This window comes from Glossina fuscipes, unplaced genomic scaffold, assembly GCF_014805625.2.
Source record: "Glossina fuscipes isolate IAEA_lab_2018 unplaced genomic scaffold, Yale_Gfus_2 0, whole genome shotgun sequence".
Classification (NCBI taxonomy): domain Eukaryota; kingdom Metazoa; phylum Arthropoda; class Insecta; order Diptera; family Glossinidae; genus Glossina; species Glossina fuscipes.
This window is the reverse complement of record NW_023998414.1, coordinates 23,372,195-23,389,786: the sequence shown is the minus strand read 5'-3', so window position 1 is coordinate 23,389,786 and position 17,592 is coordinate 23,372,195. Positions and strand designations below refer to the sequence as shown.

The 17,592-nt window shown below is 31.1% G+C and overlaps 1 protein-coding gene across 4 annotated transcripts in view; it reads right to left on the bottom strand.

The window, feature by feature from the left end:
• Positions 1-201: 201 nt before the first annotated feature.
• LOC119644660 (probable serine/threonine-protein kinase tsuA) overlaps positions 202-17,592 on the bottom strand; it is a 117,415-nt gene continuing 100,024 nt past the window's right edge. For all 4 annotated transcript variants that reach the window (XM_038044321.1, XM_038044322.1, XM_038044323.1 and 1 more), the window contains 5 exons: positions 13,171-13,300; positions 12,511-12,663; positions 5,161-5,420; positions 4,783-4,875; positions 202-553 (listed from right to left, as the gene is read on the bottom strand). In XM_038044321.1, the coding sequence (XP_037900249.1) occupies positions 446-553; positions 4,783-4,875; positions 5,161-5,420; positions 12,511-12,663; positions 13,171-13,300 (744 nt within the window). In that variant the 3' untranslated portion in view covers positions 202-445. The remainder of the gene's footprint in view (positions 554-4,782; positions 4,876-5,160; positions 5,421-12,510; positions 12,664-13,170; positions 13,301-17,592) is intronic.

The following is a 17,592-nucleotide window of genomic DNA, read 5'->3' as shown; positions in this document are numbered from 1 at the left end:
TAACTTAAGCAGTAACAATAATATTGGATGGAATGAAGAGAAACGCAGAGAGAAGAAACTACTTAATATGTAAATAATTTTTTTTTATAAAATATTTAATACTAAAATCGTGAATAAGTACTACAACAAAAAAAAAAAAAAAAAAAAAAAAAAAAAAAACGCATGAAATGAAACAGAATTAATTGAAAAATTACAACACAATTTTTACGGGAATAATGAACTTTTGTAATAATTTTATTTCAATTACTATTACTAATAATGACTTAAGACAAAAACTATATGTTTACTAACGACAATTCATGTAATCAGTCTGTAAATTTTCTTATTTATAATAATTGATAATAATAATAATAATAATAATAATAATAATGATAATAGTAATAATAATAAAAGCATTCCATATATCAAAAAGACTTAATAGCTAGCTACCAACGATCGAAAAAATTTATACCAAACAAAATAATTTCTTCCACAACGGTGGCGGAGTCGGAGGTAAGTTCGTCGGAGCTAAACCTTCCCAAATGGCGGTATCAAATACTTCTTTAACTTTATCCTAAAATGAGAAGAAATTAATTTAAATGCATTTAAGATAAATATTCACTTTAATTATTATTATGTTGTTAATTAGCATTAATTAAATGTTCAAATTATGAATGCTACATAATGGTAGAAAGGTACTATTGCTAAATTGATGAATCCGTCCCGGGCGCTACTTTTCTTATTTCACCTCTTAGTGGATCAATGTTAGCAAAATGTCTCTTCGTCGTCATTTAGGAAATAGAACGAGACCTCATTTGCAAAATGCAAAAATTAATATATATTAGGTGCTTGTTACTCATGAAGTACATGATCATTTTCTCACTTTCCATCATTTTCTACAACTTTTTCCTATCTTTTTAGCGACATGACGATAGAGTGACGAAAGTACGATCCATTTTCGCACTGCGTAAGCATTTCGAAAACGCTTGCCAACGCAAGCCATGTTGCATTGATCTAATATGACTCTACTCTATCGTTCATCAAAATACATGCAAGAACCTATTAATAAAGAAACTGTTTTTGCTAGAGATTGAAGTCGCTCTCACCAATGTTGAAAGAAATCTTAAGCATTTGAAATTTAATTCTTGAAAGTTTTGGAAAATTGTTTTATATAACTATAAGAGTCTTAAGTCATCGTCACCACTAATGGCTTCTACAATTAAATGTTTATTCGGAAGCACTTCTTTGGACTTTGTTGGCCTTGGCGGTGGATATGTAGAGTCACCAGAGAGCTTAGCATTTTTTCTTGTTTTTGCTCGTATTCTCTTTATTTAAAGCATTGAAAATCTTTGCATTTTCTGCAGCGTTTTCACTTTCTTTACAGCGTAAAGAATGAAAATATCTTGACCAATTATCTAACAAGCCTCTGATTGAAATATGTTTCGAAACCAAACAGAAAGATGTATATAAAAAAAAAAAAAAAAAAAAAAATTTCTTATTCACCTTAAAAGTCTTAAAATTGCTTTAACTACATACAAACTCTGGTTAATACATTCTTGCAATAACAAACAAGCTTTTAACTTCCTTATAACAAGCTTAGATTAGATATTAAAGTGACGAACGTACACTTTGAATGGTTTCCTTTCTATTAAAACTTTCTAATACTTTACAAGCTCGCGGCTTAAATGCTAGTATAATGAACGCTTTTAAGGTAAATAATTTCGTTTTTGAATGTTGCAGCGTAAACCTTGCTGAAGCGTATTTGTATGCATCCTATAAATATTCATTTTAAAGAAAATCCTACATGCAAAAGCAAACAACGCTTGAGCATAAGAAATACGTACCAAGTTAATGGCATTTTACGATTCAATTTATTATACATATATATATATATATATATATAAGCGCAGCAGTGTAAAACGAAAATTCTTGCATTTCCTGTACTACGTACATATACATTTAATGTTAACGTTAGTCACGATGCGGCTGTCAATTATGTAAACATGTCGCACAAAACCTATTGAAATATTAGGAACAAAAGGAAATGTGAAAGAGCTAATGTCGCTAAAAAACGTTTTTAGAGTCACTTCATGCGGGCGTCACTCTAAATAGATGAATACGTATCAATGAAATTAATATTAATTAAATATTAAAAATGAGTTTTCAATTTAACTGTGGCTTAGAATGGCATGATTGTCATTGCAACGGCCAAACATTGCATGCAAATTTATTACATAGCTATAAACGTTAAGGTAGCATATCCTCTTGATTCTGTATAGTATGGAGCATTTGCTCAGATACGATAGTGGTAAAGCAGAATACGGTTGCTTTTCCGCTAGAAGCGAAGTTTCCTTCTCGCTCTCTTGTATTTAGGTATACATCGTTAATGATTTGTTAACGCAACGAGCATGTAGAAAGGAAAAGAAGTTCTGCGCGACGTAATATTTTGCCAAAAATGCAATAATGTTAAACGACATTCACACGAGAAACTTAAAAGAAAAAGCTTCAGTAATACTTGCCTTCCAAGACTGATTGCCCGACTTCAAGTTAAGTTAAGCTTTAGGCATCTGAGTATTTAAACAATTACACTTACGTTAAAGAAACGCAACGATACGGAATAAAAAACTGTAAGAGACAGTTAGAGTAAACTGGCCAAAGGACCCCCCCTATCTTCAATCGATGTCTTCCATTCAAATACATCTAAATAGTATGCAACATTCTAATCGAATGCATAATTTAAATAGAAATATTAATATGGCAGATCATTTTCATGGGATACTTATAACCTGGGCATAGAAAAAGACCTAGCATTACCTATAGTAGAATTACCGATAGAAAATAGGAAAATAAAGGCACTTATCGAGAGATGTATGCTCAACAATTTCTTTAATTTCTCATTTTCTCTCTCTTTCTAATATATATAATATGTACATAAATAGAATAAAAAAGTTGTATATATATATATATATATAATGTTTCCGCCAAATTTGAAAGCAATAACTTAATTTTTGTGGCCAGGAGAATGCATACAATAGACACTGCGCAAACGGACGCACGGACATGCTTAAATCCATTCAAAATTTGATGCTGATGAGGAATATATACATACTTTGTGATGTCTATGCAGCTTCACATTTACTTTAGCTTCATATTATCACAAAATGAATATACCTCTCATTCCATGGGTGATGGGTATAAAAAGGCCCTTTCGGAAATGCATCGAAATGTTTGAAAGGCTTTGGACTGACTGAATAACTGCACTAAGCGGTGTGGTTTAAAGTATTTAATAGTCGGCATTGCCCGACTATAATGTTATTACTTGTTAAATTAATGAAAAAAGATAAATAAATAAAAACAATTGTAGACCGAACTGTGTTCAACATTATTGCAAATACAAAATATCGTGAAGAGTGTCTAAGCACATGGTATGGCTTTGCCAAATGGATGATAACGACCATAACAATATAATAGCCATTATTTGTAAAAAAAAAAAAACAAAATAATAATAAAAATTCTTAGTCAAATATATTCGTATCTAAAAACAAGCAAAATTCCTCGTTCCAAAAAAAAAAAAAAAAATATTTGCAAAAAAGAAATTTTTGAAATTACTTTATAAAACGAGAAAAAAAAGGAAATAAATGCTTAGATAAACAACAAGTAAACACACTATAGTAGATAGTGGCCCACCAACAAATACCCTATGTCATCCCACAGTCATTCATACAATGATTTTTGAAAATAAGGCCTTATAGGAATAGTGGTCCGATTCGGAACATTTTCAGTAGCGTTCGTACTTGGGCCAAAACTCATCAAGTTTACCAAATTTCATTAAAATATCGAGAAAAAAATCGCGGCCTATTGGTGGAACACAATAAAACATGACCGTCGGACGGAGTTTAGCAGATTGGCTTTGAACAATTTAGAAAAGAATTTCGTTATCGATTAACCAAAAGATTCTGAATCGTTTGGTATAATTAAAAAAGTTGGGTCTATCTCAACTCCTCCTAAGTGTTGCGAAAATTTCGTCTTCCATTTCGCATTTCTAAAAATGTTTCAACAGATAGGCTGAAAATCATACAGAAGTGAATTGTGATGATTCATCACAGTGAACCTGTGGAATCACTCAAATATACATGTCGATTGCGGATCGACTTGTTTAACGGATCCGTTATATTACTCTCATGGTAAGTGAGATTTTGAAATTGGGATTAAATTTTATAGATAAATCAAAAAAGCTATTGAAGAATATGTTGTGACAGTGCGCTTAAGCAGTTGCCTGTTTTTATAGCCAGCCACTCTAGAGTCATGTGCAAACGTTTAGTAAATCAGTCAAAGTAAAGTCATAAAACTACTATCGTTAACCTGAAACGTGATTTTCGGAATAATTAAAGGAAAAAAAAAAAAAAAAAAAAAAGAACAGGCACATAAAACCTCTCGCAATTATATGCAAGATTTGACATTTCTTTCTTGTCCTTGCTTTACACATTTTGATCAATAAAAATCATGTACGGGGAAGAAAATAAAACACAAAAATCCTGAAAACATTTCAACAATGTTTTGCGAGCTTTTTTACCTTTGTAAATTGTTGCGATTATCTTAAAGACATTAAAGACGTAAGGTCATGCAAAACTTATTTGATTCGAATAATGTCCCAAAATTTGTATTCAATGAAAGCTTAATATATATTAACTAAGGGGTTTCTTTTCAATAGTTTTTATGAAGATTTTTCCAACATCATTTATTCGCTTGAAAGTTGGTTAATTATCAGATAAAGATAAGACAGTCAGTTGCATTTCAGTTTACCTGTGTCGCTGATGAAGTCTCAATATACTTTGCACCAATTGTTGTTGCTAAGTCCCAAGCATCCGCATGTGAAATTGGCTTTTCTCCATTAGACTGTTTGTATGAAAATTTACGCCGACACATGTATAACATTTATAGCCGTCCGCGATGTGAACGAATAAATCATTAAAAATGAAAATAAAAAATAAAAAAAAATCGATAAATTTATTAACACCACTAACGATTATGCTCATATGTTATATATATATATATATATATATATATATATACATCGAGAAATCAAACTGAATAATTGACTCTAGTTTATATACGTGCGCAAGCACTCGACATGACTTTAATCAATATAGAGATAAATCTCTTTGACATTTATTCACTTACCTGCAGTTTATTCAGTACATTCGGATTGTTGCGCAAATCCGCTTGGGTGCCAACCAATATCAATGAAGCTTTTGTTTTTGCAAATTTTGGTGCCCATTTGTTTTTGATGGCGTGGAATGTCTTCGGTTTGGCTATCGAAAAACATAACAAAAACACATCGCTGTCCGGATAGCATAGCTCACGCAGCGGATCCAACGTATCTTGACCGGCTGTATCACAAAGTGTTAAATGTACAGGACTATCGTTGACCATAACATCAGCTGCAACCGAAAATTATAATAATAAGTTCAAAGAACATAACTAAATGAAATTATGATAATGGGGTGTAATTATAAAATGAAATTTGAATTTTGAATGAAATTATTACATACATATATATATATATATATATATATAAGCCTATTGCTTGTATTATAATGGATATAGGCTTTAGAATTTGTATAGTTGCGCTAGAAAAAGAAAACAATAAGTAGGGCCACTTTCGTCTTTCATTTTTAATTTAACTGGCTTTGGAACAAACTGTGTAATTTAAACTCAAAGACTCCTTTCATCTATACGATTTTATGTAAAGATACATGTAGGATATAAAAAAGATATTGATTTTTTTTTTTTTGTGATTGGCAAGTTTTTTAATCAGAAATTTCAATTTTCCAAAAAAACGTATTTTTATTAATATTTTGTTAATAAAAAAATATTTCAATTAACTTAACGAAAATGTCGCATACAATTTTCTCTAGCATGTTATTTTAAAATTATTGTGAACATGATTCGCATGAGATAAAAGAATGAAAATTATCGCTTGCTCTTTTGAAAAGTTGTAATTCAAGATAAACACATTTAAGGCACGAAAATGCAAAGAGAAAAATCGATCACAAATGGATTGACAATGGATTTCCTTTCGCATATTGAAGCCACCCATTAAATTATTATTAAAAAGTAATTCCTTTTCAAAAGTCTGCAATGGCTTTTTTACTTAAAACCTTCTATAAGCTAGTTGTGGCTGTGCAATCGAGGATTTCTCTGCAATAAAACCGTCAACCGACTTCACCCAGGGTGTGATTTATTTTGTCTTTTAAATTGATTGAATTGCGATCTTTCCATCTTGTCTATCCCTGCAAGATCAGACAGTCAGGATAGCATATTCAAACACTAAACTTAAACTGTACATTAATTCGTCCTCTTGATCTGAATACCTTTTATCAGCAATCATCAACATTTTCCAGGATTACATTAGCCAAAAAAAATAAAAAATAAAATTTTATACTAAGAATAGCAATAATTCTTAATTATAACACGATAGTGCATGTAAAGTTTCCTTTTCTCAATGAAATGCATAAGAAAAAAACTATTATTTATTAAAAAATGATTTCATTCATTGTAACATATTTGAAATTTTTTCGAGAAGACGAATGACTTGACCGCAGGTATATTTTTAGCATTTTATAAATTCTTCTTTGATTTAAAACCTCTTGGTAGGTCATTACCAAACATAACAAAACGAAGTGCAAACTACATTTTGTGTCAAGGCAAAAAACAGAAGAAGAAACAAACGAAGAAAATGTATACCAACGCTTCGTTGACAGAGTCTTTTGTGAGCTTAATTAGGAAGGAATGAATTGCTAATTCATTTATAACAGCAAAATCTGTACGGCGCATTTGTATGAATGAAGTTATTAAACGATCATCGTATTATAAAAATATTACAAATTTCTTCGGAAAATTTGCTTTCATTACTTTTTGTTATTTTTGTTTACTTTTAGCCGTAAATTTAATTTTACATTTTCTCCACTATCCCATGCAAGCATTTTATTTCTTTACTTTTTTCTTATTATTATTTTTTTTTTTAACATTTTTAACTAATTATTCATTTACTCCTGAAAATGTAATTCCTATAGCTACATGCTTCTATTATTATCCGTAACGTTCTGCTTACGTTAACGTTCTTCATATTTTTTACATATATACATATATATGTATATGGTACATGCATTATGGAATATCGTTGAAAATAGTAAATTTTTTGTGAATACTTAAGTAAAAGTAAAAAAAAAAAAAAGAAGAAAAATCTCAGTAACCATAACAATATCATATTACAGCATATATGGAGAAGGCATAAGGCAGGCTGTCAGTATACTATTGTACAAACACATATATATTTTCATGGTATAAGTGAATGGAAATCATACGATGCCACTGCAAGTATGTTGAATTATTAACTTTGCATTGTAATGATGTTAGATGAGTACATAATGGCAATGAAGGTTAAATTGTGTTGCAAGGACGGTTGTTGCTTTAGTTGAACAGTTAAATAACTTAAATACGCTTTCAATTTAATCAGTTATTTTAGCAAGGTAAGGCTTTTTGCTTGTTTTTTCTTTTCTTTTTTCAGGTATGAAAGGCTTGTAATTGCTTTCTTTTATTATTTCTGTGTTTTCAAGTTTTTTCTAAGGCAACTTAAGGTTGTGCTTTTAAGTGAAAAAGTTTAATTAAAAACATTGTAATTTAGTAAGCTTCATAAATGAAAGTATGAAAATTTTTATGTCCTTGCTTCGCCAGCTTCTTGAAAAATGTGAAACTATAATATATTTTGAGAACCCTTAATAATATTTTTCTTCTTTTTTTTTTTTTTTCATAAAATTTTCAAAAATATTCGATAAAAAAATAAGTGTTTAAATTTTCGAATTTTTGTTGTTGTTGTTGTTGTTGTCTCTTTTGTTGTTTTTGTGCGACAATTTAAATATAAAAAACAGGAATTATTTAAAAAAAAAAACATTGAAACATGTCAACACCGAAGTCACACACGGACAGTGATTGCAAAATTACTGATTTTTGTGGAGTGTTGATCACTATTGTAATGAAAAATTTCAATATTTAGTGAAAAAAAAAAAAAAAAAAAAACAAAACACAATCTCTTGTTAAAAGAAAATGTTTAAATTAATTTATCAAGTTGTAAATCCACAATCACAGAATCATAAAAATACCCGGGCATGTACACATATTCGCCAGTGAAGGTTTTTTTACATCTGTCAAAGACGGAATCGCACGTTTCACACACTACGTGTTGCAGAATGTCTGGGAAAACAGCAACAAAATGTGTAATTCTGTAGCCGAATTCATAATTACTATTAAGAAGAATCTTTTATTTTTTTTTTTATGTGACCAATCACTTAGGGGATTGTCCATTATTCATTTAATGTGGTGACTATTTGAAGGAAGAGAGAAAGGAGACAGGAAGAGGAAGGTGACAACCGCAGCCTAGTCGACAAGTGACAAGTAGTATGCCTTTACTGACTGTGCCCTCACTGTAGCTACGATCAAAGAAAACTCTGCCGCACTTGATTTTTAAACCAACAAACACTGACCTCGTAGTCGCGTTTCTTATCGATTCAATTACTCAGACGGAGAAAAAGTAGTCAGGCCAAACTCTTAAGTTTTTATAAACGCTCTCAGCCAAAGCTACCCTTGCGTATTCTTGTTTGAAGACGTTTTTAAATGAACATAAAGACTTTTGAAACAAATCCATTGATTTGTATATTGGGAGAGTTAGAAATCAACAAGTAAAATATTATGTTAGAGTTTTCCAGCAGCGATTCATCTGTGAGCGCTTGGACAATATCTTCAAATTTTCATTAAGGCAATGAATCTCTTTCCATGTATTCTATCTACTAATATAAAAACAAAAAAAAAAAATGAAGAGATTTTTCAAAAATTCATAATGACATTTTCCCCTCTTAACCGTACTTAACACGTTTTCTGATGACTAAACTAAAGCCATTTTGAATTTGCATTTATCGCAATCAGTTATTTATAGTAAAACTTTTCTATTTATTTTCGGAACTAAAAAAAAATATAATAAAGAAAAATATTGAGTCTTTGACTTACGAAATATCGTTAAATGTCTTGCAATAATTGTAAAAATGGATGAGAAAATCGCTTAGAAATGTTTGTTATTAAATATGCAAAGAGATTTCCGGCAAATTTGCTTTGGTTAATATTCCGGTTATTATTACCATATCACGGGATGATTATGTTTGAAAAATTTCAATCTTTACGATGCTGTGTTGACTAGCATATGGGTGATAAAAAGGATGATGCCTTGGTAAGCTGAACATTAGCCGGCGAACCAATTTCAAACCAGAAAATAAAACTTTATATCGACGACTATTAATTTATGCGTCGATAACTCTATGGACTATGGAGAAATATTCGAATCTCTAGGGAATGGTATCGTTAGACAAGGCGCCAGATCTATAGCGTTTGTATTTGAAGTAGCCTGAAATTCAATAGTAACTGCCAGAGCTTGTCAAACGAAAGACTATTATATGTCTGTCTTACAATGACGCATTAATGTTGCGCCGAAAATTGAGAAAATCTAAATGAAGCCGAGGCTAACTATTGATTAGATTGATATCGAAAAACGGAGTTAAAAGACTTTAAGCATTGTTTTATTTCTTCTGAAAACTATGCAAGTTTTTTAGAACCGAAGTTATGTGCATCGACCGAAAACTATCGCGAGTGTATTTCATTTGCAATAATATTAAAAGTGCTCCCTTGTATTGGTTACCAAAATCTCATAGTCTCATATTTTACATGTTCCAGTTGAATAGATAAAATTATTGTGACCTAGAGTAATAGGCGCTTGAAAATATTTAAATATGTTACAAAGTTCGCAAGTCGATTTACATGATTATTTCAATATATATTTGAATTAATATTATACTTAGCGTGCAAATGTAGGTGGCCGGATGTTTGAAAACATGCAACAACACAAATCATCCAAGAAGTTGAATTTTAATATTGCAACTAATTGAAAAAAAAAAAAAAATAAAAAACCATAATAAACACATACAAAAACGCACAAACAAAAAAAAAAAAAAAAAAGCATATGAACCGCACACACACATACGAACACACAAAGTGCAGGCAAAGTGAAGGCAAAGTCAGAATGTAAAGTGAATCATGTAAAGAGAATGCAAATCCATAAAAGATGACATAGACAACATTTTGAAAACAGGAAATTATATTTTAATGCATAAGGAAACGGAAATGCTTAATTTCGAATCAAACAAATTGCAAATGGGAACTGTATATAAAATGAATGTTTTAGTTAAACGTTTCCTTTGAAGTGATCATTTAATAAAAATTTATGCACTTTTAAGTGAATTACATTTTATGGCTTAAAATTTTTTTCCAGTTAAGCCCTTTTATGAAAATATGTAATATTTTATGATTGTCGCATGCACACAATGGATATATGTATACATGTATATGGATATATGGCTTGTATACTTGTGCATGTAGAGTTTTTCAATTTATTTCATCAACTCGGCTCAAGTCAACACAGATCCTACAAATATCCTATGAGCTTATATACACACATATACACATACACATCTGATATGACCTTCTCTTGAAGTATAAATGATGGCTTTAATGGTTCTTTTATATATACATATATATATATGTACATATCATAACATAGGCATCGCACATAAGCTGTAAAGTTTTTGACTACTTCTGTTTGAAGCAACAAAATTTGTGCAATAAAAACGGAAAAAGAAGAAAAAATGAAGTGAAAGGAATAAAAGAAAAAACATTTAAGTATACATATATATATATGTATATATATATATGTATGTATATATGTAAAAGCAAAAGTCAGTGGCATATGAGGCCCAAAGCATATATGAGCTCATGTGCACTTTTTAAAGAAATTTTTACACTCGCACATCATGTAAATGTTTACAAAATGCGCGTTAAACGAACATAAATAAGATTTTCATGTATAACGAAAAAACAAAGCCCGGACCAGCGAGCCTTCAAATCGCATAGGAACTTTGCTTAGTCTATATTTAAGCGAATATTTCTTTATTTATTTGTTTATTTTTCTTTTTTTTTGACAATTTTTTTTGGCATGTCATTAAGTGTTTGTTGCCGTAATACGTTTGCTGGAAAATAAATCATTCCTTTTGCGATTTGGAAAAGTCTCGTTATTTTAAATTAGTTTCATTTTTATTTTCATCAGGATAATAAACTGCAGATCAAAGAATATGACCCTTAAATATCATGTTAACTTGTCCCGAATATTATTCTGATCTAAGAGAAAATCTAAAGAATTAAAATTAGATTGAATTGTAATTTCAAAATAATACCACTACTAGCATTAATATCTACCGGCAATTTCGCAGTCAATCATACCACAAAGCAGCCATGGAAAGATCGTAAAGTAAAAGTGAAATGATTTTTATAAATCCCAGTCTTAATCTAAATGTATATCATATTTTCGGACATATATAGTGTTTTGTGTGTTATCTGTCTTTTATTTAAAACTTTTGAAATATTGATAAAATGTTTACCTAATTGCGTTCATCGCCGAAGAGACTTTAAAGACCCAGTACAACAAAATACCGGAGAGTTGTTAGCATTTTATTATTTATTTAACTATTAGTCACAAGTATGGGCAGGGATCAAAAAGATTATCGTACAAAAGGGTTATCGTACTTATAGTGTTTTATAACGAAACCAGGTTGAAAAAAGTGATTCCGTAGGAGCGTATGTACTCTGCTTACTGTGAAGTACAATATGTTGATCGATTTTTATTCTTTTCTTTTTTTTTTGTGCAAAAATATAACTATTAGCAGTAGCTTGTTATGCTCTTTAGGTGCTCTAATGTTATAACTTATATAATATAAACTCTTTCGGCATTTTAGTCGGCACATTGTGAGGTGAAATGAAAAGATTACCTTACCGCCGTACACACGTAGTCACGTGAAAAAGACAAAAGCGGTGAATATTTAATATGTAATTGAAATGAATTTTCCTCTTCTTTTATTATTTAACGAGAGAGTAACCTTCGACGTAGTTAAACGAATGAATAACAGATTAAACCGACATATAACCAGTAAATTAAAGGAAAATGAAAGCTTTTATGAAATGTTCAAACTATATTATGCTGATGCTGATGCTGTAGCTGAGGCGGCTATGGGAAAGTAAAATAAAACATAACTGCATACAGGCACGATTAAGGAAGCGCTTGTATTCGGCCATAGAGCTACTGCTGTAAATACCATATGTAATATGTACAGTGTATGTGTAATAATTGAAAACAAAAGATCACAAATTGGTTTTCCTGCTCTTTCATGAAATGCCATGGTATGCATGGTGTGCAATAAAAAAATTTTCGCTAAAAATATGATAGAGATATATGCATATCTGTAGGACATAAGAAAAGAAGGAAATATCAAATAAATGAATAATGAAAAAATTGTTGTGTCTTTCTCTATGTAGTGCTATAGCTTTAGAAAAGATTTTTGCATAAATTATAAATGTGTGCATATTCGTTACGCTTACCGTTATAAATATCTGATGCCGTTGGTATATGCTCGGTATTGAAACGATTCTCCAAATATGAAAGTATCAAATTGGTTTTCCCCACGGCGCAATCCCCTACTAGCACGCATTTGATGGTGGGCTTCTCAACTACAACATTGAACGGCTTGCCGTCTACATAGAGCGAGCGAGCGAGCGAGCGAGCGAAATAGAAAACGAAACGAATATAAAGATGAAAAGGACGAGAAATAAGAAGAAGAATGCAGATAAATTCATGAAAAACTAATTAAAATACATTTTATATATTAAAAGCTTTAAACTCCTTTCGCCATTGAGAGAAAATAGTAATTAATTAGTAAACCGTAATAGGAAGAAATTTAAAATTTCTTTCTAACAAGGAATGCATAACAACAACAGCAGCAACAACAAGCACACAGCCTCAAACAATACAATACAATACAAAAGCAATGCATTGTGTATAACTATATATAGGAAACAATGCAACATTTTAAAATTAGTTTTTAATTCATTTCCACTTTGTATCTTTCTTTTACGTTTATTTGGTGGCTGTTTCTCTTTATATATAACTTGGAAGTTTTTTTTTTTTTTTTGCAAGCATATTGTTGTTGTTGTTGTTGTGCTTTCTTCGTTCAACTTTTTACACAAGTGCTTACTACTTACCTTTCGTTATTTTCTTTGTTTTACGTTTTCTTAAAAGAAACTTTGTGGCGCCTTTAGGATCTCCATTGCTGTCATTGCTGGTGCTACTATCATCACGAGTAGTCGAGCTGGTATCACTATTACTGGTTTGCTGCGAAGAAACAGAAAATTTACATCAATAAGATCAATAAGAGAAATGTAAATATTTCCTTCAAGAATGTAAAAAGTTGCAATATTTTAAATTACTTTTCTCCTCATCGATTGTAATCCTTAGGCGAAAAAAACAGAAGAAAAAAAAAAAAAAAACAAGTGTGGAAACTTTATTTGCCCTAAGGTGCAAATCTTGGTTATTCTCTCACTATCTAAATTTATAATATGCATATATGTGTGCGTTAGTTCAAGTGAGTTTATTGCAAATAACTTTTGATAAACTCTTTGTGTGTAACACAAATGCACGAGACAATCACCTTGCAGGTGACTTAAACGTAAACCCAAGGTAAAAAAAGTGTATTTGCAAAAATATCTTTTCCAAGCCACGTACAAGCTTCATATTGCTTTAGGATGATCTATTTATTTTATTTTTATTTTTTTTTTTTTTTTTTAGTACATACGCCAGCAAAGAATTGTCATCGTAATATAAGGAACAGAACTCAGAAACCATAGACCAGACATATCATGGAGTATTTTTAAATGAATTTAGTTATGAGAGTTGATTTAATTCATCTCTTTCTGCCTTGCATTGCGTTGAAAAGTAGAGCGACAGCGCATGACAAATAGCCATAAATATGGTCGGATCCAATTCGTTATATCCTGCACAACTGATGGTAAAGTGTATAATAAGTTTGTGCGAATGTGTGTAACACCCCGGAGGGCTGAAGATAGTCGCGCCTTTTATTATACTGAAAATGATTCTGAATCGATTTAAGCCCAGCTGTCCGTCCGCCCGTTCGTCCGTCTATGTAATTTACATTCGGATCGGTTCACTTCTTCGCCGACTCCCGATGTCACGTTCTATTTTAAAAAGCTGGTATGCTGGTATGCGGCTATGAGTTGTGATTTGCAAAAAATTGCCTACGATATCTTTGCGACATTTCAACGATATCATATATATATCTACGCTTTAGATGGATAATATATGAAGATTTTTTACATATTATCTAACACTGTATGCAACTTCTCTCTTTGTCTTCTGCATTTTGTGTCCCATTTATAGTTACATATTAACACTCGAACTATCCAATACGCCATTTTCAGCCATCTGTTTAGTTTTTAATGTTCAAACTAACGGTTGTTAAGCAGATACTGATTGCTCTTAACCTTTTTGATGTAAAGATCTTTAAATACCCATAGCCACTTTTTTCTACGTAGTCTAGTTTGCGAACTGCCAGCGACATATATGTATTCTTATCAAAAGTGATCATTTTGATGCGCTTGATTTTTGTCGCTTTGCCGCACTCGTAAGCGTAAAAAATAGGAATCTGAAGTTTGGCATAGACATTCCTTCAGCGATTAGAAATGTAAGGTGGAAAAGTTGGCGTAATTTGTTCGTAAGCATGTCCGCAATATGGAAGAAACTAAAGCAACATGGGGAAAATGACCGACATCTCTTTCACATTTATCGATCCCGTGAAGATATTTCTGACAATCTATTATTAATATGGCTCACAATTTGCCATAAGATTTTAATTTCAACTTATCTCCAATTTCTTTCCCATTTATCCTAACGCATCTTAGCATTGTGTTTTATCTAATCATGTCCGTCGGTTCATATCTCCATCGATCGGTTTGCGCAATCGTGTAGCGTCGATGATCAGCATTCTCAAATTCGCAAAATAAATATGTCGCCTACGAATTGCAAAATACCAAACTAATGAAAGGTCAACACGTCTATAATGCCCACACTGCTCCTATGCGACAAAAACGATGAACACTTTTGACTTTCGTACAGTTTACTTGTTACTCATAAAATACAACACATAGGCCATAAAAAAATTCTACCATTATTCGCAAAATGGTAAAAATCAGCCGCGCCCATCCAATATTATAGTGGTGTATGCAGTTAGTCGCTGAAAGGAATATAATTTTCTTATTTGTTTCATATTCAAAAGATCCTCACATTGGATTCATAGAAATCAATTGAGAATATTTGCAAATTGAATTTTCGCAAACTGTTTAACCGCAGAGATCAATTCATTGTCCTACGTTCATAAAGATTGTGCAATCAGTGATGCATGTTTTCAAGTGCTTTTCAAGCAATGAGAAACTTTCATCCTTCACATACAAATGCATACAAATGCAAATACAAAAATTTCATGAATGTATATATGTCGTTCCGTGTCAATAGATTTGACTTTGAGAATTCAGAATTTCAGAAACTCGAAATGAAAGCCGCATAGAGAAGTTGTATTATTTTGCCACACAGCAGAGTAGGTAAGCAATTCATCTGTTGTTAATTTTTTGAATTCGAGAAGAAGGAGAAGTTATTCTATTGCTGTTTTTTTTTTTTTTTTTTTTTGAATTTAAGTTCTTTTACAAAACAAAACATGACACGACCTATTTTCAAGTATTAATCATTACTAGCCGTTGTTGTTGTTCGTACTGCAATAACTTGAACTGTCGTAGATAGATTAGGTATATATATTAAGATCATCCAAATGACACTAACTCGAAGATAATAGTCTAAAAATGGCCAGTTGAAGCAATCAGACGGAATGTGCTTAAGGTTTTTTGGAAAGGAAAACACATGTCTTCTCATTGTTGATGGATATGATGGACCTGTTTGCAGACATTTTCACATAGAATAAGTTCTTTATCGATGTTCATGATCTCTGCTGTACTAATACAATCTATACCCTATCCAATAGGTATCACATTAGTTTTTATATCAAAGCGTATGTATGGCAAAGGTGAAGAGTAATCACTATTGCGCAGACAGACATGCATTTTTCTACCAATTTAAAATTTCACGCTGATCAATTCTTAACGATGCTTTGCTCATTTCTTATACCAACAACGAATGTTTGAGAATTTTCGCATATGTTTTTCACCATTAAAATTTAGAATTTTCAAACCACCGAAAAAGAAAAAAAAAAAAAAAAAAAAAAAAAAAAAAAAAAAAATAATTAAATAAAAAAAAACAAAAAAAAAAAAAAAAAAAAAAAAAGCAGAAACACAACTAACAAAAATCGGCTTCACAAAGTATTAACTTGTTTGTCTATATGTTATACTTGTGTGTAATGCATATACAAAACGCCGTAACAAGTACAACCTATGTGCATAGGTAAGAAAATCTTTTCACACAATTTAATATGCGCATATAAATTAGCGGTAAATGTATGTGTAGAAGTGTTGATAGTGCGGTTTGAAGTTTTCTAAGAGGGAGAAATAGAGAGTATGCACAAAGATAACATCGGCATCAACATAGAAACTTTGAAACACATATTCCATGCTTATACTATACAAGCACGCATACACGCCTATATATATATATATATATATATATATTCGGCGATGTTGCATATATTTTGAACAAGAGTTTTCGACACATTGCGGCTTAGAGCATCTAAAGCGAAATGCATGAAACCAACAACCATTAGCTGAGTAAATGAATTTCTGTTGAAATTTTCGTTTGTTGTTTACTGGCATTTTATCATTGTATTATGATTTCTCTAAGTAGAAGAAGATTTACTGTGTACACTAAATATATATATTAAAATCTATGTATATATCCTTTTGCCGCAAACTATAAACATACATTTTATGAACATAATCATAAATTTCATGTATAAACATATGATTAATGCTCTCAGCCAGCATTACTTTAATACTAAATAAATCTGTCGATGTGAATATCTGTCTATTCGTTGTATACTTCTAGTGTTCGCGTGCACACGCTTATACGTTAGTTTGCATGTTTATGCGCCTATCTTTATGCTCTAACACTTTAACCATATTGCATGTTTGAATGCCTTTCATTTTGGCAGTCACGCATAGTTCATAAATTAATTCTGTGTCTTTTCCACTTTCATACTACCTCATTTACGCCACCATCCATCCCCCGCATTCCACTCATGCCTTTCCTACCTTGAACGTGTCGTACATTTTAATGCACTTTAGACTACATCTCTATATATATACATGTACATACCTTACATATATTAATTGTAGGGTATATGATAAATTGAAATTTTTTTTTTGCTTTTTTTTTTTTTGTTTTAATTAAGATTATTACCCTCTACCATCGTTTGTTTATAAATACGCATACATTTGCGCATCGAGAGTCGTATATGTTTGCATTTCCCGCTAAATAGAAAAACAAAGTCCTTTCAAGTGTTAACTCTATATTTATTGCACTTAACACCGTAATACCATTAAATGTATCAATGCGTCAACAAATATTCACACATTAATCAATACGGGTATGCATGTATGTGCACAGACTCC